The 16,367-nt window shown below is 43.8% G+C and overlaps 1 protein-coding gene across 1 annotated transcript in view; it reads left to right on the top strand.

Annotated features, from left to right (window-relative positions):
- Positions 1 to 16,367, top strand: part of Lmnb1 (lamin B1) — a 46,998-nt gene that overhangs the window by 7,353 nt on the left and 23,278 nt on the right. Inside the window, exons 2-3 of the mRNA XM_005356122.2 lie at positions 13,088 to 13,244; positions 13,699 to 13,824. Coding sequence (XP_005356179.1) covers positions 13,088 to 13,244; positions 13,699 to 13,824 — 283 coding nt within the window. The remainder of the gene's footprint in view (positions 1 to 13,087; positions 13,245 to 13,698; positions 13,825 to 16,367) is intronic.

Consider the following 16,367-nt stretch of genomic DNA (forward strand, 5'->3'; position numbering starts at 1 on the left):
GTTCTTTGTATATCTGTCTGATGTGGGGTTGGTGAAGATCTTTTCCCATTCTGTAGGCTGACATTTTGTCTTGTTGACTGTGTCCTTTGCTTTACAGAAGCTTCTCAGTTTCAGGAGGTCCCGTTTATTAATTGTTTCTCTCAGTGTCTGTGCTGCTGGGGTTCTATTTAGGAAGTGGTTCCCTGTGCCAATGCGTTCAAGTGTTACTTCCCACTTTCTCTTCTATGAGGTTCAGTGTGGCTGACTTTATGTTGAGGTCTTTGATCCATTTGGAGGCTAGTAATGTTCTATTACACTTTTCCGGTGCAGTTTTTACATGGCGGTCAATGTGTTCAGTGCCATGAGTAAGCATATTTTAAAGGTGTGACAGGAGAACTTGTACCGGCCCTGTCGTTTGCTATGACCAAAGAGAGAAACTTTGTACTGACTGAAGCCAGCCAATATCTCGGGCCAGAGTGCTATGTCCATCCAGGAGCCTTCTGGCAAGCAGTGTCAGGTTACTGGTGGTTAGATGTTGCCTAATTTGCTGGTTAAGTATTAGCCACTGGGTAAAGGCATGGCAGTTTTACTAACATTTGGTCCTAGGAGCAGTGGCTAAGTTTCTGGAAGTTGATTCTAATTCTTGGCATTTTATGTTTATGATGCTAACAGCAAAATTTTCTGTCTACCCTGGAATCAAGTTTGAATTAATGTCATTTGTGCTAGGCTTTGGCTAACCCGCTTGCTTGGTCTTTTAAAAATGTCCTGTTCTGATGCTTTCACTTCATTTAGATCTGTTGTTATAGATTGAGTCGGGGAACTTTGGCTGCTGATGGAGCAGCTGCTCTAATCAGCTGGTTCTGTAGGCAGAGGACAGACTGGAGGGCTAGTTAGTGTCTCCGGTAACGCTGGACAAAAGGCTCACTTCCCTTTTGTTCTGCGGTCAGACTGGACTGGAAGCTTTTCCAGATCCCGTGGTGTAAGCTCTGCAATCACCCTGCTGGTGTAGGAAATGGGGCTCTGAGGTCGTTTTGTCTGGGGTTCTAGAGATGAATGGTTGGAGGTGCAGTGATGACTGCTCCGCCTGTCGAACAGCCTGCTCTGGGCTCTGTACACTCTCATTTCATTGCACTGGTGTGGTCTCTATGACTCTGCTGGTTTCCTGACAGGAAGCAGTTTCCCAGAGCACTGACATCTGACATTTGGACAAGAAATCTTACAGGACAGCTGGCTTCCAGGGCCCACAGGTTGCTGCTTTTGGCAGTGGTACCTACCGGCTGTGTGGTTTTCATGGTGCTGGTAGTTTGGCATTTGTCAGGAGGATACAATGATTTAAATGCTGCTTGAAATACTGAGGGTGTCCTTTGCTTATAAGTAGGTGAAGATGGCGCTGGAGAGGTGGCTCCGTGGTTAAGTGACTTAATGCTCCTCCAGAGACTCAGCTCTACCCCTACCCACCTCAGGTGCCTTACAAGCACCTGTGACTCCCGCTCCTGGGCATCTGACACCTGCTTCCCTAGGCACCCTCACTTCTGTGCTCATACTCAGACACATACATCTTTTAAAGAACTTAAAACTTAAAATGCTTTTATGTGTATGGGTATTTTGCCTGCACATATGTCTTTGCACCACATGCCTTTTTGTTGCCTGTGGAGGCCAGAAGAGGGCGTTGTATCTCCAGGACCTAGGGGTATAGATTGTTGTGAACTGCTCTGTGGGTGTTGGTGGGAACTCTGGCCTGAGCTCTGACCAGCCAGTGCTCCATTCCCAAATAAAATAAATATTTTTTTCTTAAGAAATGGGTGAAAGTAAATTAGTAAGCTTTCTTTTCTCCTTTGTACAAAGCTGCTGTCCTATTTTACTTGATGCCTTAATAATTTAAGAGAAATTAATGCCTCTCTAAATCTTTAATCCCTGTAACAGAAATGTGGCTCCATTTTGTACTGAGCACCACTGGAACAGATCCATGTGCTAAGTCTTTGCAGCAGGTGGTGGGAACAGAGCAGGACACTGTCCCCATTATCACGTTGCATACAGTCTAGAGTGGGATCCAAAAGCCAGCATTGCAGTACTGTGATACCGTAAAATGCACTAGTGTAGGCAATAAGCACTATGACACCTGGTGCTCTAGAGAAGCGTGGCTGCTGCCTAAGGCTCAGTAGGAGTCAGGGGAGGCGGTGATGTCTAAGTACTGAGTTCCTTTTTCAATAGAAAAAAATAGGGTGCAGTTGCCCTGAGTACCAGAAATTCATATAACTAAGGTGTATGGGGAGGATTGCATCTTAATTCTGAGGGACCTCTTACAAGAGTGACTTGGATCTGGTTGTGTTAGCACAATAAAAAGACAAGGACTCATGGGACACTTGGAAGTAAGGAAAGTAGCCCTTGGACCTGAGGTTGTCAGGAACGAGAGAAGGTGGATCTAAGAGATTCGGGTGGGCATAGGGTTTAGGAAGGAGTCTAGGGTGACCACTGCATAGGGTCGTGTCAACCAGGGATGACAGAGGTTGCTAGTGAAGGAACTGTTCTGAAGGGTCCCGCCTGGGTAGTGACAAGTTAGTGGTGCTTGTTTGGCTTTGAGGTGGAGATGTCAGCTGGCATTTAGAGTTCTGAGGTACTGGAGGTGAGGTAGAGGGTGGGGGAGACTCAGTGGAGATGCTCTGTAATATCAGAGAAAAAGAGTTGTCATTGAACTAGATGGGGTGGGGAGTGGTTAAGGCCTAAAGCCTGTCTATTGTCTTTGGTGCCTGAGAGATGGCTTTTGTTGTGGGAAAGCCTGGTGTCGGTGGAATGTAGGGGAACAAAGGCAGCGAGAGGGCACAGACCATGGTTTAACCCACAAGAACGTTGGCAGCAAAGGGAAGAGGACTTTATTTAAGTTTGCTGCTGTGTTGGTGCTTGAACCAGAGCCTCGTACACGGCGGGGCAGCCGGGCAAGTGTTATGGGAGATGCGCGTTCCTTATATGATGTGTGTGTAGGTTCCCACCCTGCCCTCTCCCCCAGTAGTCCTGGCTGTCCTGGAACTTGCTCTGTAGATCAGGTTGGGCTTGAACTCGCAGAGATCCGCCTGTCTCTGCCCTCAAGTGCTGGAATTAAAGGCGTGTGCCACCACTGCACCCCAGGCGTATGTGGGTACTCTTGTCTGTGCATGCACTGGCAGAGACCAAAGGGAAAGTTCTAAGGCTTGAGGCATCCTGCTCTGTTCCTTCTTACTCCTTTTGAGACTCTCTTTGACTCAACCTGGAGCTGGGCTGGTGGCTAGCAAGTCCCAGTGACCCCTCACCCTGTGTGCCCCACCTCCACGTGTACTGATACAGGTGTGTGCAGCTGTCTGTGTGCTGGAATCTGAACTCTGCACACCAAGCACTCCTTCCTACTTACTGAGCCATCTTTCCAACCCTCAGAAGATATTTTTTTTTCATAATTATTTATTAAAATTTGTTTTTTTTTATTGGTGTTTTGCCTATATGTATGTCTGTGTGGAGGGCGCTAAATCCTGGAGTTACAGACTGTTATGAGCTGCCATGTTAGTGCTGGGAATTGAATCCAGGTCTTCTGGAAGAACAGTCAGTGTTCCTAACTGCTGAGCTATCTCTCCAGCCGCTCTTTTATTTTTTATTTAGTGTGTGAATGTTTTGTTTGCATATGTGTCTAGGCACTACATAAGTGTCTGGTGCCTTTAGAGACCAGAAGAGGGTGTTGTGTCCCTTGGGTGTAGATGATTGTGAGCTGCCTTGTGTATGGTGCTGGCATTGAACCCGGGTCCTCTCGAAGCAACAGCAAGCACACATGAAGTGGTCTTGAGCAAATTGGGACTTGTTGCTCTACCTAAGTAAGGCTCTTCCCTTGGTGGACTGGCTCCCTGCTGTGTGTCTCCCCCACAGTGTGTATTTCATCCAATTGATGCATAACTGACTTGATGTCTACTAACGTGAAATCCATTTACCAGGTTCCTGCTCTCTGGGCTCACCGCCGATTTAGTCAGGGAACTCTTCCCCTGACTTCTGATTCAGACTTGTGATGCATACCTTGAAAACAAGAAAACAAGCCACAATGACCATCCGAGGTGTGCCGTGTGTGTGCTTGTATGTGAGAGTAATTTAAGATTATCTTCCTTTTCACTTCTGGTCTTTACATCCACGTGTGAATTGCATTATTGACTGGGTGCTATGTAGTGGCGTTGATCTTCCATTCTGCTTTGCCAGCATATCTTCCCTAGTCTAGAATTTGGTAGGACCACTTAGATCATCATCACCTTTGAAGTTTTCCTCATGCTCTCTTGGAAATGCTTCTGTGCCGTTGGCTCATGTGACTAGTGGATAGAGAAATGATTTTATATAATTAGTACATAGTTAGCTCTCTACACCGAGATTCAACTGGAAGTAAAACTTGCATCCATATAAATGTGTAAGGACTCTTGCCCTTATTCACCAAATATAGTAGAGCAGTGGTTCTCAGCCTTCCTAATGCTATGGTTCCTCCTGTTGTGAGCCCAACCATAAAGTTATTTTCTTTCTGCTTCATATGAAGCTGTAATCTTGCTGCTGTTATGAATTGTAATGTAAATATCTGTGTTTTCTGATGGTCTTAGGAGACCTCAAAGGGGTCACAACCCACAGATTGAAAAACCACTATAGTAGAACTTTTTCATGGTATTCATATAGTCTTAAGTGTTATAGGTAATCTAGAATGCTTTAAAAGTATGGAGGAGAATATTTGTAGATTATATATATATATGTATAATATCACAGATTATATCACACACTACTTAGAAGAGGAAGTTACTGGCGTTAGATATTTGTGTAAGGACCAGTATCTTAATGATCCATGAGAGAAATGTTCCGTAGTTCAGTTCCAGTCTCATTTACTCTTTTCCTATTCTGATTGGTTTGAATTGCTTTGCTTCTTACTGGATTCTGCGCATTTGTCAGTAATGGTTTATTCTGCCATTAGTGACCCTAGCAGCTCGTAGCGTGCAGAACGCGTTGTACTCTTTGCCTGTGCCAGAGGAGACCCTTGCTGGTGGGAATTGTTCTTACAGGATTATTGGGTATTTTGTTTAGTATACTTACTTTAATTGTAGGGAAGTTCATTAGATTTCCTCATGAGAAATATTGTGGCTCATGTCCTTTCCCCCTTCACACAGTTTTGAAAATGATCAGTAACAGTGGAGTAAACTCATGTTATCATGAAACTTGAGCCTATTAGGAAATAGGGCTATTTGGTTTTAGGAAAGCAGATTAGTTTATTTTGGTAACTTGGTCTTTGTCTCTAGTTGGCCTTGCCCTTGGGCAGTCCTGCTCCAGCCTCCTGAGTGTAGGATTGTTGGCCTGACTGGCAATGAAGACTATTATAGGCATAAGTCAATCTCTCTCTCTCTCTCTCTCTCTCTCTCTCTCTCTCTCTCTCTCTCTCTCTCGTAAAGTCTGGACTGTGTGGATTCTGAGCTCTGACATTATTTGTTGTGTGAATGAATGGGCCAGTGTTTGGAGTGCAGCTGCCCTCTACGTTCCGAAGAGCTCTATGGGAATTAGAACAGGAACAGCCTAGAGTGCTGGGCCACAGTGACTTGGTTCCCAGCCATTTAAACATTCTCTTTTTACTGCACCTGCTGGTATGCACCTTTAATCCCAGCACTGAGGATGGGGGAGGGGGACACAGACAGGCAATTTCTGAGTTCAAGGCCAGCCTGGTCTACAAAGGGAATTCCAGGACAGCCAAGACTACACAGAGAAACCCTGCAAAACAACAAAGTTTTGTTTTGTGATAATTAGAAATAATAACTTTTTATAGAATAATTTAGATTACAGCTATGAGCGAAAAGTTATGTGTTTCCTTTATCCTCCAGAATTGTAGAGTGAGAATAGTCCTGTAATTTTCTCACTTAGCAAGCATCTTTCATCCTGTCCACATTTCTGCATATATGGCTTGTGAAAGTCTTAGGAAGATTCCATGTACATTTAGTCTTTAAAAATGACCTTTTTCTCAGACAGTACCTATTCTGCCAACCCAGACACCTGTGGTTTAGGTCTCATTGTTCACTCTTTTGTCGTTGGCTTTGAGATGAGGTTTCCAAATGGAACTGTAGCAGGTCCTGAGCTTGTCTTGCACCGTAGGATGACCCTTTTAACCCGGGGAAGATTAAAAATCTGCAAAGCGCTGGGATTTCCTTCCTCCACACACTTGGAGATATATGGTCTTGATCTTGCCACCCACCTCCCCTGCCTCAGGCTCTTGAATATTAATATTAGGGCGTGTGTTTGCTTGCCTGTGGAAGCCGGAGGCTATCCTCCTGTGTCCTAACTCAGTAGCTGTTGCTGGGTCTCACTGTTCTCTGAGGCTTGCCGAGTAGTAGGCCAGGCTAGCTGACTAGTGAGCTCCAAGGATCTGTCCCCAGCACTGGCATTAGAAGTAACTCACTAGCCCCTTAATGTAACTTTTACACATGTCCTTTTGTATGTGAAAAATAGAATAACAATGACAGATGTACTTGAGAAAATAAAAATTGTAACACTCGTGTAAAAGGAGCCCAATTTAGGCATTTTTCTCTGTCTTGACCTAAAGGTGCATAGATTTCTCCTCGCCCACAGCTACACTGAATGGTTTAGAAATTGTTCATTCTTTGTAGTGTGTGACTGGTCAAACTAGAAATTTCACCTGGATGAGCATTTATTTCTGTCAGGTGTAATACTAGAAGGGTAATCATTTCTTGACACCTAACTAAAGCTATTCTGTAATGAGCTTCTAATTAGGTTCGTTTAAGTGGGGGTACAAAGGAATTCACTGTGTATAGTTGTGTACTCTGCATGTCCCACCCTTAGTGTTCCGTAGATGAGTGCCACTCACTACACCTTGCTTGTTATGATTTAAGTATTTGTTCTTAGAATTTGGCCTGATGATTTTTTTTTTGCTTTATACAAAACCTTGGTTCTCCTTTTAATTAGTCTATCTTAATTTTTTCAAATGTTTATGGTGCGCAGCTAAGCATACCTGTGATCCCAGCATTTAGAGATGGAGGCAGGAGGATCAGGAGTTCAGTGCCAGACCTTTTCCTATATAGTGTTAAAGGCTAGCCTGACTATACTCATACTATGAAATGTCAAAAATGCCTTTGATCCCAGCACTTGGGAGGCAGAGGCAGCCACAAAGAAACCCTGTCTCAAAAAAACAAAAAATAAAGGAGAAAAAAAGAAACTAATATATTAATATTTAGGAAGAAAATTCTGATATGATGGACTTACTAGTTCATTTTTAAGTGGCCATTGTTATCAATATAGGCCTTGAATAATTTTCTGAACATCTATTGAGGTGTGTGTGTATGTGTGTGTGCGCGTGCGTGACTTTGTAGCCTGCCTGGCCTGGAATTCATTTGCTGTATAGATTAGGCTGGTTCTGTCTCGCGAATGCTAGGATTAAAGATGTGTGCCCATGCTCAACTTCCTTAGCGATCAGGGAAATGCAAATCAAGACAACTTTAAGATACCATCTTACACCTGTCAGAATGGCTAAAATAAAAAACACCAATGATAGCCCTTGCTGGAGAGGTTGTGGAGAAAGGGGTACACTCATCCATTGCTGGTGGGAATGCAAACTTGTGCAACCACTCTGGAAAGCAGTGTGGCGGTTTCTCAGGAAATTCGGGATCAACCTACCCCTGGACCCAGCAATACTACTCTTGGGAATATACCCAAGAGAGGCCCTATCATACAACAAAAGTATATGCTCAACTATGTTCATAGCAGCATTGTTTGTAATAGCCAGAACCTGGAAACAACCTAGATGCCCTTCAATGGAAGAATGGATGAAGAAAGTATGGAATATATACATATTAGAGTATTACTCAGCAGTAAAAAACAAGGACTTCTTGAAGTTTGTGTACAAATGGATGGAAATAGAAAACACTATCCTGAGTGAGGTAAGCCAGACCCAAAAAGAGGAACATGAGATGTACTTGCTCATATTTGGTTTCTAGCCATAAATAAAAGACATTGAGCTTATAATTCGCGATCCTAGAGAAGCTAAATAAGAAGGTGAACCCAAAGACAAACATACAGGCATCCTCCTGTATATTAACCTGCATCAGGCGATGAAAGGAGACAGAGACAGAGACCCACATTGGAGCACTGGACTGAAATCTCAAGGTCCAAATCAGGAGCAGAAGGAGAGAGAGCACGAGCAAGGAACTCAGGACCGCAAGGGGTGCACCCACACACTGAGACAATGGGGATGTTCTATTGGGAACTCACCAAGGCCAGCTGGCCTGGGTCTGAAAAAGCAGGGGATAAAACCGGACTCGCTGAACATAGCGGACAATGAGGACTACTGAGAACTCAAGAACAATGGCAATGGGTTTTTGATCCTACTGCATGTACTGGCTTTGTGGGAGCCTAGGCAGTTTGGATGCTCACCTTACTAAACCTGGATGAAGGTGGGTGGTTCTTGGACTTCCCACAGGTCAGGGAACCCTGATTGCTCTTCCAGCTGATAAGGGAGAGGGACTTGATGGGGGAGGGGGAGGGAAATGGGAGGCGGTGGCAGGGAGGAGGCAGAAAATGTGTGCCCAGCTCCATTGAGCATTGTTTCCAGTAGTGCTGAAATTGTTTTAGTTGGAAAGACTGGTGTAGACAGAGTAGAGTATTCCTGGAAATGTAGGACACAGACAGGTGGTGATGGTCAGACACACAGTTCCAGAGCCCAATGTATCTGATGCTGAAGCCTGGGTTTACATCATGATCCGAAAACAAGTCAAGGCTAAATAAAAACAACTTATTAAAACACCCTAAATACCCGCACATTCAGAGGTGGCAGTGCTGAGGAGCCACGTGTGAGCACAGAACAAGGAAGCACGCTGTCCTGTTGGTGCGGTTAGGGGCAGTTTCAGTTTAGTTCCCGGAGAGTGGGGCCTGTCCCCGGCCGCTATCTCTGTTGGGAAAGTACAGCTCCCGCAGGCTGCTGTTGGGCTCTCACATTTTAATGTGAGTGGACAATTGCCAGCTGATTGTTTCTTTAATGATGAGGTTAGACCTAGTTAATTGCTTACTGTTCCTGGTGAACTTGAAGTTCACTTGAAAGGAAAACTAACTCTAGATGGAAATTCTTCATCAGGATAGAGTACTAACTACAGTGGATAAAACTGCTTAGCTCTTGGATGCGGCTGGCTTTGGTTCCTGTGTGAAGTGTCTGAGGGAATGTTTTATGACTTGTTTTCAGTGGTGTGCATATTTATAGCATTAGATTCACGTGTTGAATTTAATTGAAAACTCTGATCTCTCTGGAGGTATAAATGGTTTACTTAGGCTTGTCGGTAGCGCTGAACAGATCTGTAGTCAGGAGGATGTTTTGCAGCGCCGGCATTGCTATTGTCAAGTAACTTTGGATTCCTGTCTAAGCTGACCCTGACAGTGTCAGGCGTCACACAACAGGTGATACCGTTGTTTTAGGATGCCAGCCTGCAGCTTCCGTGCTGCCCTGTGTGCTGATGCATTTGGACTCTCTGTGCCATGTTTAGTGAATGAAAACTAAGAAAGCAGTTAGAAACCTGTGGGGAGAGGATGTCAGATTGGTAACTCACTGACTGGCCTCCACATGCCCTTGGCATTGGCCACTCAGCTGACATAAAACTTCCTGACTGGCCCTCATCTGGAGATGGGTATAATCTTGAGAATGTTTTTATGAATCATTGGCATTGGCAGGGTGAGAGGGAGGGCATTTAGGAAAGTGAATATCAGAGATGTACAAATAGTGCCTTTTTTTTTCTTAAAAGACATTTTATGTAGGGTGAAAGTCTTGGGAAGGTGTTATTTTGGTACTATAATTGCACTCTGGGCTTTGTGTATGACAGGCATGTACTCCATGGCCTCAGAGTCATTTAACGTTTAACAAGACCATTGTTATCTACAGGATTTCTGTATAGGACATTCAGGAATGTCTCTACAGAGGCCTTGCCCTTCTTTGAGTCTTCAGTCTTGAGGGAGCTAAGTTTCCCACAGTACTGGGTCTGTGTCTCAGTGTTACATCAGTGTGCCTCATGTCCAGAGGTCCAGTGGGCTCCCCTCCCTTCATGCGAGGGCTGGAGGCACCCGCATTTCCCTGTTGATGTTGGGGGTTGCAGGAGAAGAGGAGAACGATGCATGAACACAGCATTAGTTTGGGGGTGAAAGGTGCTTGAGTGCTATGGGATATTTTGATCACACCCTGAGACTTGCCAATAGAGTTACACCTTGAATTGGGAGGGGCTGGAGCCAGTGACTAGCCGACTGAATTGGCCATAGAGAAGCCAACAATTTGGAAAGAGAAGACACTCAGGAAAGAAAGGTCGGGGACTTGAGTTTGGCACTTCCTTTTTGGTTCTGAGACAGGGAAGAAAATCTCTTGTAGTGTCTCTGGCCATAAAGCAAGGTCAGCTAGTTGAAACTCAACCACTTTGGGCTAGCACGTTTTCACCCTAGCCTTTGACTCCTCATCTTATTGATAAATAGAATAATACTTAATTTAAGCCTATATATCGTGGCTGTGGGAGAGCCGGGGCTGCAGGATCACCACCAGGCCATGGCCTGAATGGCTAGCAGGGTGCTGACTGCAGAGCCGTTGGGGCCATAGATGATAATCAAACTATCAGTAGATTTGTGTGTACCTGCTAAGCCAACAGAAAAACATCACTTGGGATATAAGAGCAGCTGCAGGGAATGTCTGCCACCAGCGCCCATAGCAGGCACACCCACAAGTCCATCTCATTCTTCACTAAAGCACCAGACTGCTACATTCATAAGCAAAATCCACTCTACCTAACTTGCCTAACTTGCTGTTTTAGGCAGCCTATACTAAACCCTCAGTAATGTTTGCTCAGTTAAATGAATAGGTTTCCAAGTTCAGGAACTCGACTGAGCCTTCTGCTTCTAACTCTTATGTACCTGTGTGTAAGTGGCTGATGCAGGAGCCCTCCTTGAGGTCTGGTATGATACCTGTTTTCTTACTTCAGGGAAGACCATGGTGGCTTGTAGGGCAGATCTTGATTGAACTGGTCTCAGAGTAAATGTGGTTCCTGTAACCAGAGGGTCATCACTTCCCACTGATACTTTTGAGATTTATTGTATGTGTATGAATGTTTTGCCTGCACGTATGTCAGTTCACCACAGGGATGCCTGGTGCCCCCAGAGGTCAGAAGAGGGACCAGATTCCCAGAAACTGGAGTTACATAGTTAGGGAGTCACTCTGGGTACATGGAGGTGCTGGGAATAGAGTCTGGGTTCTTTGCAAGAAGAACAAGTGCTCTTGACTCCTGAAAAATCTCGCAACTTCTAAAAATGTTGTTTTCTTTTTCTTTTTTTTTAAAGGGGGGGGGATATAACTTGTTTGGTAGAGTGCTTGCTTAATATATCTGAAAGCTTGAGTTCTGTTCCCAGCATGCAGTAAACTGGTTGTGACTGTGTCTGTAATCTTAGCACTTTGAGATGTAGGCAGGACGATCTAATTTCAGGGTTGTCCTTGGCTGTGTAGTGAGTTCTGGACTGATAACAGGCTACATGAAACTTGTCTCCAAAGAGTGATTTTCCCTTAGATCCTACCTAGCATGATATATATTCAGCACTAGCCATTTTATGGTGGGATAAAATTGTGGCTTTTTCACAGGCCTCCATACGGGATTCCTGTGGGGACCCAGGGCTTGAATGAGCTCATTTGGCTGTAATTCTCCAAGGTTGAATCCTTTTTAGAAAAGAGGTGTGTAACTGTCTGTCTTTGTGCTCTTGAATGCAGAAGAGGGTGTAGCCCCTTGCAGCTGGGGTTCAGAGTCTGGAGCTCCTGATAGAGCAGCAAGTGAGCTTAACCGTCTCTCCAGCCCAAACAGGAGATTATTACTTGTTTTGTTTTAATTCAAATTTCAAACGGTTGCTTTGCCCCTTCTAGACTAGTTTCAGCTAAAGTCTGCCATCTTGTGGCCTTAAAGCATACAGGACTTGGCAAAAAAAAAAAGGTTCTGTTGGGCTGTTGGCTGTATTTGCCATACCCCAATAATTCTTCTCCTTGAATTATGCTTTCTTACTATTGAGTCAATTTATTTTTTGTTTTATTTTAATATTAGCAGTGCTCCACTTTTAATTAAGAGCAAATATTTAGGATCTTGATATAGTGAAGGCTTTCCTGTGTAATTAATGGTAAATATTTATTTAATTGCAAACATTATGTCTTTTAAAATGTAATTGTTATAATTATTCCCTGGGCTTGGTGGCACATACCTTTTATTCACTCTCCTAGCACTCAGGCAGAGAAAGGCTGATCTCTATGATTTTGACACCAACCTGATCTACATAGAGAGTTCCAGGTTAGTCAGGACTATACAGTGTGACCCCCCACCCCCATGGAATATCTATAAAGAACATTGCTTTCCAACATAGAACTCCATGTAATAAGGGAAATTTCAGATCACCTTATTAGAAGTAGAAGGTGCTTGCAAGCCTTTTGGCATCAACAAGCGGTTGTTACTATCAAAGGTTCTATGTGAATGAGTGTGCTGTCATGATGTCTGTGCTGCATTTGTGCCTAGAGCCGGTGGAAGCTGGGAGAGGGTGTCTGAGTTTTGGAACTGGACTTAACAGATAACACATAATCATGTGGGTGCTGGGACCTGAACGTGTGTTTTTAGTAAGACCAGCAAATACTTTTTTCTTTGTTTTATTTTGCTTTTGTTTTTAGAGACAGACAGGGTTTCTCTGTGTAACAGCCCTGGCTGTCCTGGAACTTACTCTGTAGACCAGGGTTGCCTCAAATTCACAGAGATCCTCCTGCCTCTGCCTTCCGAGTGCTGGGATTAAAGGTGTGTATGTGTGTGTGTGTGTGTGTGTTGACAAGTGCTCTTAACTCTGAGCCATCTCTTTAGTCCCCAGAGACTGGGTCTTATGGGTTTCTTCTTCCCACAGTCATTGGTTAACATGTGATGTGGGAAACTGTTGTTCACCCAGAAGTCTCTGATCTGATGCTCCTGGGTAAGCTTCTGTGGCTTCAGTAAATTCAGGTGGCCAGTGTTAAATTGCCTTGATTTCTTCCTTAGGCAGGCAAGAGAAGGTTCCAAGGCAGGGCTTTGATGTTGTCTGTGCTTTTCTGCTATTACAGTTATGCTAAGAAGGAATCCGATCTTAATGGAGCCCAGATCAAGCTTCGAGAGTATGAGGCAGCCCTGAATTCTAAGGACGCAGCACTGGCTACTGCCCTTGGTGACAAAAAGAGTTTAGAAGGAGATCTGGAGGATCTGAAGGATCAGATTGCCCAGGTAAGATTCTTCCTCTGACCAGTGTTTGCCTGAGTGGTTGGCAGTCTTAAGCATGGTCTGCGGATTTATTTATTTAAATTTAAATTTTATTTTTTTAAATGAACCCTCATTATGTTCTTTGGGGAAGCTACCATGGTAGCTTCTCATCACTTCTGGTCTGGCTTCTGCAGATCTTGCTGATCTCTTGGGTACACCCATCCTCTTCACGTTCAAAGCTTGTTTCATTATTGTACTAGAACATTGATGCAAGAAGGATTGCCCTCTGCCTCTCTGCTGAGGACTTGTCTGATAGGTGATCTGAGGTGACGTCCTGCGGTAGAACCAGCAAATAACTGGAGTTAAGATGAGATGACCATGTTAGTAAACACTTACAAGCGCTAGTGCTTGCTGTTTCTTATCTGAAGTCAGTACCAGATTGCCTTAGAGTCTTTATCACTCTTTTTCCTTATCACAGCTAGAAGCATCCTTGTCCGCCGCCAAAAAGCAGTTAGCAGATGAAACTTTACTGAAAGTGGATTTGGAGAATCGTTGTCAGAGCCTCACCGAGGACTTGGAATTTCGTAAAAATATGTACGAAGAGGTAACTACATATAAAGTTTTCTTTTTGAAGGAAACGAGACTGGGCATGGTCGCTCATCTGTAATCCTAGCACAGGAGAGTTAGTTTGAGAGTAGCCTGAACAAACAAGGGCAGGTGAGATGTCATTTGCTGCCCTCCCCAACAACCTGAGTTTGATCTCTAGAACCCACATTGTGGAAGGAGAAGCTGCTCCTGCAGACTGTTCCCTGGCCTCTGTGCGGTACAGTCACTTCTATGTGACAGCCCCCCACTAAGTAAAGATAACAGCAAAGTATTATTTCTTTCCTATAAGGAAAAGATAGCTGATAAAGAAATGGTAGGTTTGGGGAATAGGAGACACTTTGCGGGTACCAATGCTAAAAGCACTAAAAACTGAAGCTGCTGGATGCACAGCGCTAGGTCACCTCTGACGGGCTTTGTCACAGCTGGACCGTCAGAGATGCTTAAGCGACTGTTTCAGTATGGCTGCCCAGCAGAATTCTCCAATTAGCAATTTAGAACCACAGTCTTTGATCATCTCACTGTTTAAAGATACGGAACCTGGAAGCTGGGCTCATGAGTCTGTTGTCAAGCTTTAGCTGTGCTGGAAGAAGCACCTCTGAGCTCACTGATAGCTGTTGGCTGGAGGCTGGAGGCATCAGTCCCTTGCCACTTGTCCTTTACACACGGTTTCTTAGGATGTGCTTTCTTCAGAGAGAGCCACGAGAGAGTGAACAGAACAAGGGAGAAGCCACATTCTCCTTTATTGACGAATTGATGAAGTAATAGACCATTACTTCTGGTGCATTGTGGAGAAAGGGACTACATTAAGTCTGAACACCAGAGGATGAAATTATTAGTGGCTTTATTGAAGTCTGGCTGCTCACAATATTTATTGGTGTTTATATAAAACATGAGTAGCATTGACCATCCTTGCAGTGGTTGAAGGGTCAGCAATACAGACAGCTGTGACCAGAAAGAGGAAGCCGTGATGTGTGTTTCCGGAGGGTTGAGGCAGATAGGCATGTAAGGAGGAAGGTAAGCCATTAAGGAGTCAGTGTCTTTCAAAGGAGTGTGGTTGTGGGAATTTTTGCTAGCAGTTACTCTAAAGTTACTGTAGGAATTAGAAACAAGTTTGTTTTATTTAAATTAGAGAAAATAACAAGAATTGGTTCATTTTTGTAAGAACAATATTTAAGATTGGTATTGTTGGGACTGGAGACCTGACTCCATGGTTAAGGGTACCAGCTGCTCTTCCAGAGGTCCCAGGTTCAAGTCCCAGCATCCATATGGTGGTTCATAGTCATTCTTAACTCCAATTTCAGGGGCTTCATCTCCCTTTCTGACCTTCTTGAGCACAAGACTTGAAAGCAGTATATACATGCATGAAAGCAAAATATTCATGTACATAAAATTAAAAAAAAACAAAGATATTGCTGTTGCCAAGTGAACTAGAAAAACAGTCAGATCTTGGGGACAAATTGAGTCAGTTTCTTATTTAAAATTGAATATTGGCTGGGGAAATGGCTCAGTAGATAAAACACTAGCCATGCAATTTTGAGGACCCCAGCAAACATGTGACAAAACCAAACAGGCAGGCTATAGAGATGGCTCAGTGGTACTGGCTGCTCTTCCAAAGGACCGGGGCTTAATCCCAGCACCCACGTGGCAGCTTACGACTGTAACTCCAACCTAGGGATCCGGCAGTCTACTGGTCTCCATTAGTGCTAGGCATGTACGCAGACAAAACACCCATACACATAAACATAAATTAAAAAAAAAAGGAATGAGCTACCGTGCCTCATAATAATTAAAAAAGCCAAAACTTCCACCACTTTAGAGACAGTTACAGGAGATCCTAGGATAAGCTGGCTGCTGGACTACTGAGATTGTGAGCTGTTCTCAGGGGGCCTTGTGCCCACACATGCATGTGAAGAACAAACAAAACACTGGCCCTACTTCTCCACGTAAGGAGTGGAAAGAATCAAAATGAATACTGCATATAAAAGTTCCTTGTAATGTGTAGCCAGCCTGTTCTCTAAATTGTTAATAAGCATTGAATTATCTAAGTGGATTTATATTTTTGTTTTGCTTTGTTATGGCTGTGCCTGCTCTGCCATTTGTCTTAATGTTATTGGTGAAGAAACTAGAAATGTTTCTTGTACATAAGATAATAATTGAGAAATGGCAACAGCAACATAATTCAGTATTTTTTATAGCAGGAAATATGTTTGAGTATTTGGTGTCTATCTTTTTTTAGAATGATCTTGAAATACTACTTAATTCTCCTAGTCTTTTCCAACACTGAGGACTCTGCCCAATAAAAACATTTAATCTTTTTATTACAAACAATTAAGGAGGAAGGAGAAAAAGACCCAGGGAGGTTGACAAAGATATATGCTGGTAGCTAGGGCTCAGTTTTTCTCTAGCCTTGTTTCCTCAAAGAGCCCTTAGCTCCAGGAGGTTGGGAACAGAGCTGTGATTTCAAGCCTGGGTTTCTGATTTTTTTCCACCGAGTATATTTTCTTTTTTAATGGTTAAGAGAACCACAAAGAAATATGAAGG

The sequence above is a fragment of the Microtus ochrogaster genome, chromosome 18, assembly GCF_000317375.1.
Source record: "Microtus ochrogaster isolate Prairie Vole_2 chromosome 18, MicOch1.0, whole genome shotgun sequence".
Classification (NCBI taxonomy): domain Eukaryota; kingdom Metazoa; phylum Chordata; class Mammalia; order Rodentia; family Cricetidae; genus Microtus; species Microtus ochrogaster.